Source organism: Saimiri boliviensis, chromosome 1 (assembly GCF_048565385.1).
Source record: "Saimiri boliviensis isolate mSaiBol1 chromosome 1, mSaiBol1.pri, whole genome shotgun sequence".
In the NCBI taxonomy this organism is placed as follows: domain Eukaryota; kingdom Metazoa; phylum Chordata; class Mammalia; order Primates; family Cebidae; genus Saimiri; species Saimiri boliviensis.
In genome coordinates this window covers 11,212,428-11,224,529 of record NC_133449.1, presented here as the reverse complement: position 1 = coordinate 11,224,529, position 12,102 = coordinate 11,212,428, and the positions used below count along the sequence as shown (strand labels likewise).

General features: G+C 44.2%; 1 protein-coding gene across 11 annotated transcripts in view; it reads right to left on the bottom strand.

The window, feature by feature from the left end:
- GREB1 (growth regulating estrogen receptor binding 1) overlaps window positions 1–12,102 on the bottom strand; it is a 163,731-nt gene that overhangs the window by 83,097 nt on the left and 68,532 nt on the right. For all 11 annotated transcript variants that reach the window (XM_039460758.2, XM_039460759.2, XM_039460756.2 and 8 more), the window contains exon 2: window positions 3,385–3,561. In XM_039460758.2, coding sequence (XP_039316692.2) covers window positions 3,385–3,541 — 157 coding nt within the window. In that variant the 5' untranslated portion in view covers window positions 3,542–3,561. The remainder of the gene's footprint in view (window positions 1–3,384; window positions 3,562–12,102) is intronic.

Below are 12,102 nucleotides of genomic sequence, written 5' to 3'. Positions count from 1 at the left end.
GATGGTCTATGTGGACAAACATGGCCCTCAGAGCTGCACGGAATGTTCCAGATGTGATTTAAACGGTGCAGCGTACTAGAAACATAGCCTCACAGTGGCTACCATTTCAAAGGGGCTTGTGGGACAAGAGGCAGAAGAAGTTGAACACTTCCAACAGGTAGGAACCGTGACTTTGGGAAGGTCATGGCCGGAAGTGACTCGAGAATTCCCGATCTCTCAGTCTTCCTGGGCTGAGGACACAGGTGGTAGGAAGGCTGTGAAGAGGTTACCCGGCGGTGGGGCGGCAGGGAGACACATTTCTGAGCCAGCTTTGAATGCTTTCTTCTTGCCCTTAAATACAGCAGGCGTAGTTTTAGCAGAAAGTGTAGAGGGTCACGCCCAGACCCCAGGCAGTGGCAATGCAGTACAGGTCCCCACGTCACGGGGCACAGAAGACTCTGTTGGCAAAATCGACTCTGGTCTCTAAGCCAGACACCAACTATCAGTGAAAAAGGGAGAGACAATTCCAGGAAAACTAAAACCAGCAGCCCCGCAAGGCCCGCATGGCTGGAGCTGAGGACGCACCTGGGAACGGCTGCCTGTGATTTTGCTAAGTTCTAAGAACGGGAATTCAGACTCTCAGAAGGCATGAAAGAAGAGGATCGTCATCCTCAGAAGGTCAAAGAAGAGCTCAAAATCTATAAGTAAGAAAGCAGGATTAAAGGGCAAAGGTCTCCATCAGATATGCCAGGGCTGTGACAGAATATCCCTCAGCAACAGGCTCGAGGGGACATTCCTGCCCAGGAGCAGACTAAACCAGACGTGTTTGGGAAACACGTCTAAACCAGCTGGATTGGGAGCTTAGAATCCTAATAACAAGACACAGAAACTCAGGAGCCGTTTCCTCCATTCCTACAAGGCTACTGCTTTTGATACTGACATGCAATTATATTTTCTTTCCATGAGCAGAAACTCTATGGCATTCTAAGTGGGTGGGACTATAGGATTTTACCTGTGTCCTGTTTAATGAACAAATACTTATCCCAAAATGCTGAAGCAGTGTTTGTTTTGTTGATCTTTCTTTTTTAAAAAGAATCAAGAATGTATGAAGGGTTTTTCCCCTAGAAGGTGGTAGGTTAAGAGCTCTAATTCAAAGGACAAAATAATAAGACCCCTGCTAAATCCCCCTCACAAATACATAAAATGTCAACAGATCCAGGGGTGTTCCGTATACCAGCACCCCAGTCATAAAAACCATCTTTAATGTCATTGTCTGAGGAAGCCCAGCAATGAGATAAGAAACCCTGACAAACAGATAAAACGAGATATGGCCTGGATAAGCCTGTCTGTGCCACATTTGACTGTGTAGAAAGCAGGGGCTCCAGCGGAGTGCTTGGTTTATGGTAACATTTAACAAACGAAAAAGAGTCTGTCTCTTCCCACCAGCCCCCCTCAGCCCCCTTGTTACTAGAAAACCAAACTCTCAGAGGACTTCTCTCTTCTGGTCGTCGGACAAACGGGAAAATCGTAGGGCTTGTTCCAGTTTTCTTACCAACGTGAAGCTGGACAGGCCAATGACAGCTGGCAGGGAACCTTTGACCCCAGCACCAGAGGAGTGAAGGTCTAAGCCCCAGAGCTGTCCCTGGACAGTACCACATGTCCATCAGCAGACAACGGCACCCTGAGCTGTCGGAATGTCACGCATAGCCTCCCAGCTAGAGATGGGCAGAAAGCATCTGTCGAGATCTTTAAACAGGAGAGAAAGCTGATTTGGGATCCTCAAAGGGCTTTCTACTCCTCTCTCCCACTGCGGGCAGCCCCGAATCTACTCAACCGCTTGTCTGTCCCCTTTTTATCTCAGAGCTTGGCCAAAGCAGAGTATGCAACTGCTGCTTAGCCACTCAAGCGTCCAGGAGCCAACCTTCCATCTTCCCAAATCACAGATTGAATGACTTCACCTCGGGAGGTGAAAGCACTTTGCGGATTTTAAGGTATCGCTTAAATAAACGTTACCATCAATATCACAATTATTAATCCATCATTAGCCACAAAGCTTTTCAATACTATAGAAGCAGAGGATGACCAGGTAATTCATATTCCACCAAAGTCTTTCAACTGGCCAAAAACAGTCCATCAAATACCCTCCAGCCATTCCTCAGCTCCCCATTAAGTCACAAGCACGTCTCCCATGGCAGAAAACAGCCATCTTTTGATGTCAGAGAATTCATGGTTTTCCTAATGCATGGTACTGACCACAGCCTGGTTTCTCTCAGAGCCAAGTCCGGTTCTTCCAGGGGTTTAGAAGGGCCATTTGCAAGGTTAATTTTGTGAGAATGTTTTAAATAATGACACAGAAATGCCTCCCTGCTAGAATAAGGAACTAGATCTCACACAAGCTCAGTGCGGGGGGCGGGGGCGGGGGCGGGGGTAGGGGCGGGGGCGGGGGCGGGGGTGGGGGTGGGGGCGAGGGCAGGGGGGACCTTGAAGACAAGCAGACAAGCACCTCCCTTGTTTTTTTCCAGGTGCAATTCTCCCCAACCCAAGCATCCCCTTCCATATACACACTCACGCACGGCAAGACCATCCTAGCACAAGGCCCGGTTCACTGAGTGCTTTCTTCTTTCATTGTAGTTAATTAATTTTCATTTTAAAGCACAGCCCCTTTTCATTTCAATAGCTAAGTGAAGTCTGCAGGGAACTTCAAGTCAAAGACATCAACTTAAAAAAAGAACTTCCGTAACAGAGTTATCCCACACTACGGATCGCTGAAGGATTACTTCTGACATGAAAACACATGGCTACAAAAAAAATCATTTCATTCTCTGCATAATTACGTAAACTCTAAAAAGTCATCCCCATACCTGAAGAGAATTTAATTACTTATTCTTGGCATATATTAAATTTATAAGGGTCTGCTTTTGGATGTTGAAAGTTTCTAAGAGCTCTCGTACCTATTACTTTGCAAAGATATAGCCACGAATCACAGGACAAAGAGAAGGAATATATTGCTGAGGGTCAAAAGCGTGTTAAAATTTGCTTTTCCAAGTGAAAATGTCAAACCTTCTAATAAGAGTATAAGTAACAACTGATTGAGAACAATTTGTCCCCTTCCTTTCTCCTACGGATTCAACGAATAATTTCATTTCTTGCAACTTTATGGCTGAAACTTATTTATATTTTAGCCAAAGTAAGAACTTGTGCACAATTTTTTTTCTAATTTTTTTCTGCAAACTTATTTATATTTTAGCCAAAGTAAGAACTTGTGCACAATTTTTTTTTTCTAATTTTTTTTTTCTGCTAGATTCAATGTTTTTTACATAAAGAAAAGAGTTTCAAGTTCCGATGCGAATATTAACTGCGCACAATAAACGAAATACACAAATAAAAGCAATGTGCGTCTCCTACCTTCTAGCGCGGCAAGTTGCTGCTCAGCTTCCAAGTACAGCTGGGAGAAGATGGGCCTGGGCACCAGGTTGTTGGACCGCAGGGATGCCTCGATGGAATTGTGCAGGACTTCTTCAAAGCGCGTTGTCTTCAGCTGTCCGGCGTAAGAATTTCCCATCTTCAAGAGGATGGAGTCTTCTGTTTAAAACGGCATCTCAGATTCAGTGCAAAAGCCTGACTCCACACAAGGTTATAAGGTGAAACCGCTGCAGCGAGGAAGAGCCGTGTGACCTCCGCTCAGCAGAGACAAGAGAGCGGCCGTCCTCAGCTGCAGCTACTGCCAGGCAATTACAGGAAGTTATATAAGTAACAGCTTTCTCTCATTTAGCACTCGGCAGAGCCCGACACCTTTTAGAGTATTTCACTAGGAGCTGCCTCTTGCCATCCCCAGGTTTCACAGGACTCCCACTTTTCCCAGAGATGCAGTCCTGCCCCTGAGTTCCCAGACGGATGACGTTTCATTTTCCATGACCTGCAGACAAAGGGCCCTTCGACACTCTTGTAAGTGACAGCGACTGAGCAATCTACCACAACCAGTCCCCAGATTTGAGGATTAGAAGAGCCAGCCTCCCCCCAACCCCCACCCCCGCCTTCCCAGAAGATAAGCTAGCAGGTCTCCCATTATTGCCTTTGCTGGTAAAAAGCTGATTAATCTCATTCTTCCTTTAAAATGTTTTTTAATCTACTAAATGTTTCCATGATTCAAGTAATACAGAATTACATCTAGAAAACCTGGAAATCACAGTGGAGTGAGAAAATGAAGAAAATTACTGATACTTCTATCCCCCAAGAGATTTATTTTCTATCCCCCCAAAAATTACAGAGAACCACTGTGATTTTTTTTCTATAGCAGCTTGAGATATAATTCATATACCTTACCACTTAGACAACTCAATGGTTTTTTGTTTATTCAGTGTTATGCAACTATCCTATGATCAATTTTAGGATGCTTTAATCACCCCGAAAGGAGACCCCAGACGCATCACTCTGCAACCCTCCAACCCCTCCAACTGGAAGCAACAATTAATTTATTTTCTGTTTCTGTAGATTTGCTCATTCTGGACACTTTGTATAAACGGAATCATTCAGTATGAGGTCTTTTGTGACTGGCTTCCAGCTAACATTAGCACAATATTTCTAAGATTCATCTGTGTTTTGCATGAATCAATACTTGGTTCCCACTGATGTATTTTGATGTATTGTTTTAGACTTCCTTTCAGAACTTGTGGGTGGGAAGGGATGGGAAATGGAAATGGTATTCACATGATTATAATCATTTTATAACACACGTTTTAATTTTTTTTTCTTTGACGTAGGCATTTTGCTCAACCCTCTTGCAAATATTTTTTGAATAATTTTAATGGCCATTCCCATCAAGTGAAAATGCTGATATTTGTTCAGACATTTTTCTCTGATCATACATATGATTAAATTTCTATTTTTAGTCCTTCCCAAGAACAGGCATTTAAATGCGTATATATGTCTCTGATGTTTTCCATTTATTGTCTATTTTATTACATTTAGCTATTTTTCTGTTTTATTTCCCTTTAATTTGTTGTGCTTTTTCTAAACTTTTCGAAATAGTTACTTCATTATCATCTTTATTTTTCACCTTCATTAACAACAAAGACATTCAAGGCTGTGCATTATCCTCTGGGCACCTCCTTTGCCATGGTACAAGGTTTAGTAAGAAGTGTTCTTTTCATTTCTTTCTAGACAGTTTATAATTTCCCTTTGATTCCCTCTTTGATCCATTAATTATACAGAAATGTGTGTTTAATTAGTAAACAGTCAAGACGGTAGCTGGGGGAGGGGAGTTCAGCTTCACATTATTTACCAGTTTTTTAAAACGATTGTAATCAAGACTGTGGTCTTTAGAAACTCTACTTTTGAAAACTTAAGGGTTTCTTTCTGCCATAGTCCTGCTGGAGTTTTACAGATAGAGGAGAAAAGACATTCGTCAACTCTTCAAGGGATGAAAGGAAATCGATCCCATTATTCAACTGTTCTATATCCTTGTATGTCTCTCGTCTACCATCCTGTTCATCTTTAAGGAGCATTCAACTTACAAAATGGCACAACACGCCGGCACTGAAATGACCGCAGAATGGCAGTTTCCCCGCCTTCATCTAAAATGACTGCACACACCAGCCAGGCGAGATCTCCCACCCACTCCAACTCAGAACGTATGTAATAAATTCCCGTGGTCCTTGTTCCGTTGGTGGCAGACTAGCTTCAAGATGTCATCCTTGGTGCCCTGTAAGAGCCGTTTGCCCTCTGGAAGGTATAATAACTGGTATAGTCACGTTGATTTCCTGCCCCTATTGTAAGGAAGATTCAGCCTTTCCTCTTCCAACTAAAAGTAAATGGAAAGCATTAACCAATTCCTGCTTGTGGCAGTAACTCCTGACCACAGGGCCCCTTGGTTAGGCTCTGCTTATAGCCTGGGGAAATGAGCTGGGGGAGGATTGCTTGGGGAATTAGCCCCAACAAAAAGAAAGTGCACCTGAAAGAGAGCTCAGCTGCTGCGGGAGTCACCTAACAGGAGAGAGAACAGAAGAGGCTGCAGGGTCCTCTCGTCTGCTTTTTTGACTGCGGGGTTACCAGCCGCATCTGGGGACACCCGCATTATTCTTAACTCAGGGCGATGTGTTGAAAGCTGCCGCCAACTAATGACACCCCAAATGCCTGCTATTTCCACAGCATCTTCGTCTGCAGAGCTTAAGGCATACAGGAAGCAGCTTTAAGTCGGACTCACTTTACAGGGATCCCCTGCAGAATCACGTCCTCTGACAGAAAGAACACACTGGGGCATCCAGACCATCCCTGCCGAAGGTCCTGTTTGGCTCACCTGACAGCTGATTGGCACCCGGAAGACACCAGCAGCAAAGGGACATCTAGGCCTGGTGTGGACAGGGCGATAAAGGGGAAGGAGGAAGAGTAATAGTCACTGTCCAGCCACTGCATGCAAGGCACCGGGCAGGTTCGGGTTTCACACACATGGCAGCCATGGGAGAGGAATGCTGAAGCCCATTTTATAAATGATACATTTGAATCTAGATGCGTAGCCTGCAGAAACGCTTGCTGGAAAAAAAAGTATAATGGAGGAAAGATGGAGAAAGAGAGAAGTAAAAAAAAAACAAAAAGGCATAGCAAAGTGGGGTTTTTGTTTTTTTGCTATTTTTTTTTAAACAGGATCTCACTTCGTTGCCCAGGTTGGAGTGAGTGCGGTGGCATGATCTCGGCTCTACAACCTCTGATCCTCCCACCTCAGCCTCCCAAGTAGCTGGCACCAGAGACACATGCCATCACGTCTAGCTAATTTTCACATTCTTTGTAGAGACAGTTTTCGCCATGTTGCCCAGGCTGTTCTTAAACTCCTGGGCTCAAAAGAACTTGCACTGGGACCACAGGCATGAGTGAACCATCGTGCCTGGTCAGGAAAGTTTTCACGCTCACAAAATTAAAACTTTATAGCCCTAGCAAACATCAAAGTTTTAATGTCTGTAAGCAAAGAGTGAAAGAGAAAATATCACTCCCCATCTAATGACGAGTTTACATCACAACAATAAGTATATGCCACTGAAAAAGCATGCAGAGTCATTGCAACTGTATTATAACCCGCAGCTCTTTCTGTTATTCCATTGTGACCACAACCTAACAGTGTGGGGACTCCCTAGATAGCATGGAAGTGCTCTACCTTACAGACAGGCCCGGGCTGCTGGGTGAGGAAGGTTCGGGCCAGACCAGGCCTGCCGTGGAGGCACATCTGGAGTTCTTTAACCCACTGGAATCCTGCATTTGACCAGTGAAGACCTAAAGACCCAGACAGAGAAGAGTCTAGTTCAGGGTCAAACACTAAAGCTTCAGTTCTTCCAAATGCCACATGGGGTGAAGACAACACCCTACAAAAGGCCTCCTTGGGCTGGCCCTGACCACTCGCTCTCTGTCCATGGTCTCTTTGCTAGACCCCTGCTGCAATTATACGAGTCTGCAAACTGCCTGTGGGATTTCTTCCATACCCGAACATATCATATCCACTGCCTGCATTCCAGGGCCTGGACCAGTTTCTCTCAAGGCTGGTATGTGATGCTCTGAACACACCAGAATCTGAAGCAGTGCCCATCAGGGCAGTGATGATGGTCGAACCACAGCCTTTACCTTAATGCACCAAAGCCTGGCTGTACGAGTCTGTAAAGAGAATACGCAACCCCACACAAAGTGATTTAATCACTAGGCCTTTGTGTTCTCATCTGTAAAATGGGCACTTAGAAAAACTGACTGCTTATTATGGAGAGTAAGAGAGACAGAGTGTAGTCAGTACATGATCATTAATTTCTAATTAAATTTTTAAGTAGTGCTACAACTTAAAAGTGGAGAGAAATCAGTAAGAATTTGGGTTGTTGATGGGGCTGGTCCTGGAAGCAGGGCAGTACGGATGAGTAGAATATTTTCGGGAAAAAAATGAGAACAGCATTTGAGAAATGGGCAGGAAAGTGCACAGGCACGAAAACTCCAAGGAAGCAGACATACTCTACAAATAGAAAGAAGTGGCCAGGTACGGTGGCTCACGCCTGTAATCCTGGCACTTTGAGAGGCCAGGGCAGGTGGATCACGAGGTCGGGAGTTCGAGACGAGCCTAACCAACATGGTGAAACCCCGTCTCTACTAAAAATACAAAACTTAGCTGGGCGTGGTGGTGCACGCCTGTAATCCCAGCTACTCAGGAGGATGAGGCAGGAGAATTGCTTGAACCTGGGAGGTGGAGGTTGCAGTGAGCCGAGATCATGCCACTACACTCCAGCCTGGGTGACAATGTGACTCCATCTCAAAAAAAAAAAAAAAAAAAAAAGGAATCATCTGCCTAGGAGTAAATTGTTTACAAGATGACACAGTGATAGAACAACAAAAACAAACTAAGGGCAAAAATTAGACATTGTAGAAGCAACAGACATTCCCTGGGGCCTCCCTGGAGCCACAGAACTAGGAATTGACGGTCATAAAGGTAATGTTTTAGGCAGGTCAATCAAACAGAAATGACTGGGATAAAATTGGAGGGAAGACCTCCAGGTAGAAGGCCGGGTGAGCACTCTTTCAACAGGACCTCTGATATCTGTTTAAGAGTGAAGCAGAGCCGGGCGCGGTGGCTCACGCCTGTAATCCCAGCACTTTGGGAGGCCGAGGCGGGCGCATCATGAGGTCAAGAGATCGAGACCATCCTGGTCAACATGGTGAAACCCCATCTCTACTAAAAATACAAAAATTAGCTGGGCATGGTGGTGCGCGCCTGTAATCCCAGCTACTCAGGAGGCTGAGGCAGGAGAATTGCCTGAACCCAGGAGGCGGAGGTTGCAGTGAGCCGAGATCGCGCCATTGCACTCCAGCCTGGGTAACAAGAGCGAAACTCCGTCTCAAAAAAAAAAAAGAGAGTGAAGCACAAAACGTTGCTTGTAAACTCTGTACATGGAGATGCAACTGGTTGCCTGGTGGGCTTCATGGGAGGTGATCAGATGTGGGTTTGTTTCACCAAATCAACCTCGAACATAGCTCCATCTCAGCTCAAATCCCAGAACCAGTACCTAACTTCCACTGGCCCTTCTGAATCCAGATGCACCCATGGGCTTGACCAGATGAAGCCAACTGACTCAGGTCAGTCTGAAGTGGCGATGGTGAGCTATCTCAACATGCGATGGCTGGGCCATGGGACCTGAGCTATTCTCTAGCCATGGCACTGCTAAATTTAACTGTGACCTTTAGAGGACTCTGGGAGAATGAGAATTTTTCGGTTGAGTTAAAGTTCCATCAGAATATGCAGGGAAGAAGCTTCAAGGAAGATAAGGAACTAAGGAACAAAGAGAGAGGAGGCTTCTGGTGAAATGAGACTCATGGAGAACAGGCATCATCTCTAATCCCTTCAAACCTCACTAAAGGGACAGTGAAGGGATGTGCAGGTATAAATACACAAAGACAAGGAAACAGGAGAGAAAATCACAGCAGACAAGATATGCCAACAAAAGCAGATTCAAAGCAGAGGAGAAGAAGGGCTAGACTTGGAAAAAGTCAGAACTAAAGCCCAGTCCTGAATTGGGTGAGGCATCCTGAGAAGCAAACCAATTCAAATGCACAGAATCCAGAGAAGGCTTAGGAATTCCAGGCAACAAGGTGAAAAGAAGGGCTAAAGAATGGTGGGGTGGGGGGACTCCCTCTCCCTTCCCAGGCAGCCCCTTCTCCTTCTCTGCAGAAGTCTGGAAGTGTACTCAGGACAAATTAAACCAAAGAGAGTCTGGACCGTTGGACATAACTGGCAACAAGTATGAGATGCAGGGGTGAAAACAGAGGAACTGACGCAAATGATGCAATGTCCCTTCTCTCATGCCTTTTCTCCCGTTTGGTTCCCCTAAAATGCAATCAGGCTTAAGGAGGGACAGATATTGAAAATTGGGGGTACTCTCAATATAACAGATTCATATCTAATCACCTGTGAGGCCCAGCAGTCAACTAGCAACTTTTTTTTTTTTAGGAGACAGAGTTTTGCTCTTGTTTCCCAGGCTGGAGTGCAATGGCCTGATCTTGGCTCACTGCAACCTTTGCCTGCCAGGTTTAAGTTATTCTCTTGCCTCATTCCCCGAATAGCTGGGATTACAGGCACCTGCCACCTTGCCCGGCTAATTTTTGTATTTTTAGCACAGACGGGGTTTCACCACGTTGTCCAGGCTGGTCTCGAACTCCTGACCTCAGGTGATTCACCTACTCAGCCTCCAAAAGTGTTAGGATTACAGGCATGAGCCACCACACCTGACCAACCAGCAACTTCCTTTGCTTAACTTAAAAATAGGGAGACATCCGAAGATCATCAGCATCACAAGGCTTTTGAGAAAATCCTTAAACATAAAAGATAGACATTATCTTGCAGTAAAACAAAGAAACAAACAGGTAGACATTAAGAGAAACAGAGACAAAAGAGAGGCAACAAAAACCACAAAGAAAACACATCTGCCACAACTAATATCTTCAGAGGGATAACATATCCACAAAACAAGAACAGAATGCTATAAAAAGTAACCATGCAGAAAACAAGAAGGAATTCTTAAAAACTGTTGGACGATAATAGAAATTTAAACTTCAGTAGAAGGGCTACAAGGCAAAGTTGAAGAATGGAAAGAATGGAAAAAAGTAGAAAATTGAAATGATTTTGTTATTGCGTAACAGGACAATTATAGTTCTAAGCTGAAATTTTTTTGGGTAGTTTTCAATGTCATTTTCCTACCATATTATTTCCAAAACAAGAGAAAAATAGCTACTCTTGGCCACACTGAAGGCTGCTCTGAAACATTTCATTAATGTGGCTCCTGTTTATACATTTAATCATTCCCTTTTTTTCATTTTAAAGTAAAAATATATGTTAGCTAGGAAAGGACTTAACAGATACTGAATACCCACAAAGAGAAAACATTTTAATGTTTCCTTTTAATGTCTTTATTCTATTAGAAAATAAACTCTTTGGGGGTTCATAGGGGGGAAAAGACAACTGGAAGATCAATCCATGAGGCCCAGAAGGAGTTCTAGAAGAATAAAAAAAGAAAAAGGAGAGCCGGGTGCGGTGGCTCAAGCCTGTAATCCCAGCACTTTGGGAGGCCGAGGCGGGTGGATCACGAGGTCAAGAGATCGAGACCATCCTGGTCAACTTGGTGAAACCCCGTCTCTACTAAAAATACAAACAATCAGCTGGGCATGGTGGCACGTGCCTATAATCCCAGCTGCTCAGGAGGCTGAGGCAGGAGAATCGCCTGAACCCAGGAGGCGGAGGTTGCGGTGAGCCGAGATCGCGCCATTGCACTCCAGCCTGGGTAACAAGAGTGAAACTCCGTCTCAAAAAAAAAAAAGAAAAGAAAAGAAAAAGGAGAAAATGATATTCCCAAAGAATATTTTTCAGAGCTGAAAAACATATATTTCAAGATTTAAAGGACCCATCAAGAGCTGAGCACAACAGATGAAAAGGGTATACATGAAGGCATCTTCCATGAAATTTTAGAACCCTGGAGATAAACAGAGGTAAAGAAACAACAGGTCACATTCAGGGCCTTAAAATAATCAAGATGACTTTGGATTTCTCAGCAGCAATACTGGACACTAGGAAATGATGAAATAATGCCCTGAAATTTTTGAGGGAAAATTATTTCCTACCTAGAATTCTATACCCAACCAAAATAATAAAGTGAGAGTAGAGTAAAGCCGTTTTCAGAAATGTAAAAATCGCAAAACAATTTATCCTCCAAGTTCACTTTCTCAAGAAGCTACTCAGGAGTGGTGTAAATTAAGTTTTGTGAAGCCAGGGGGCCAGGATGGGGGATCCAACAGAGGACGGAAGGAGGGGAGAACTCACGAGGTGATGATGAGAACAGCTAAATGCGCCACACTGGAACAGGGACAGATGGCTCCAGGAAGGAGGTCTCCAAGAAGAAAACAGGGCAACAGATTTGATTATCCAGTGTGTTCAATTATCTTGAAAGGAGTTTTCAAGTTCTATCAGAATATGGGGATGTATTACTGACAGGTTCATAAAAATTTAAAGCAAAAAAGAAAATTAGTAGCTGCAGGAAAAATAAGATGTACAATGACTGAAGTTTTAGTTACATACACTGTTTAAGTCTATGGTGAGTGCTGATTCTACCAAAGTTT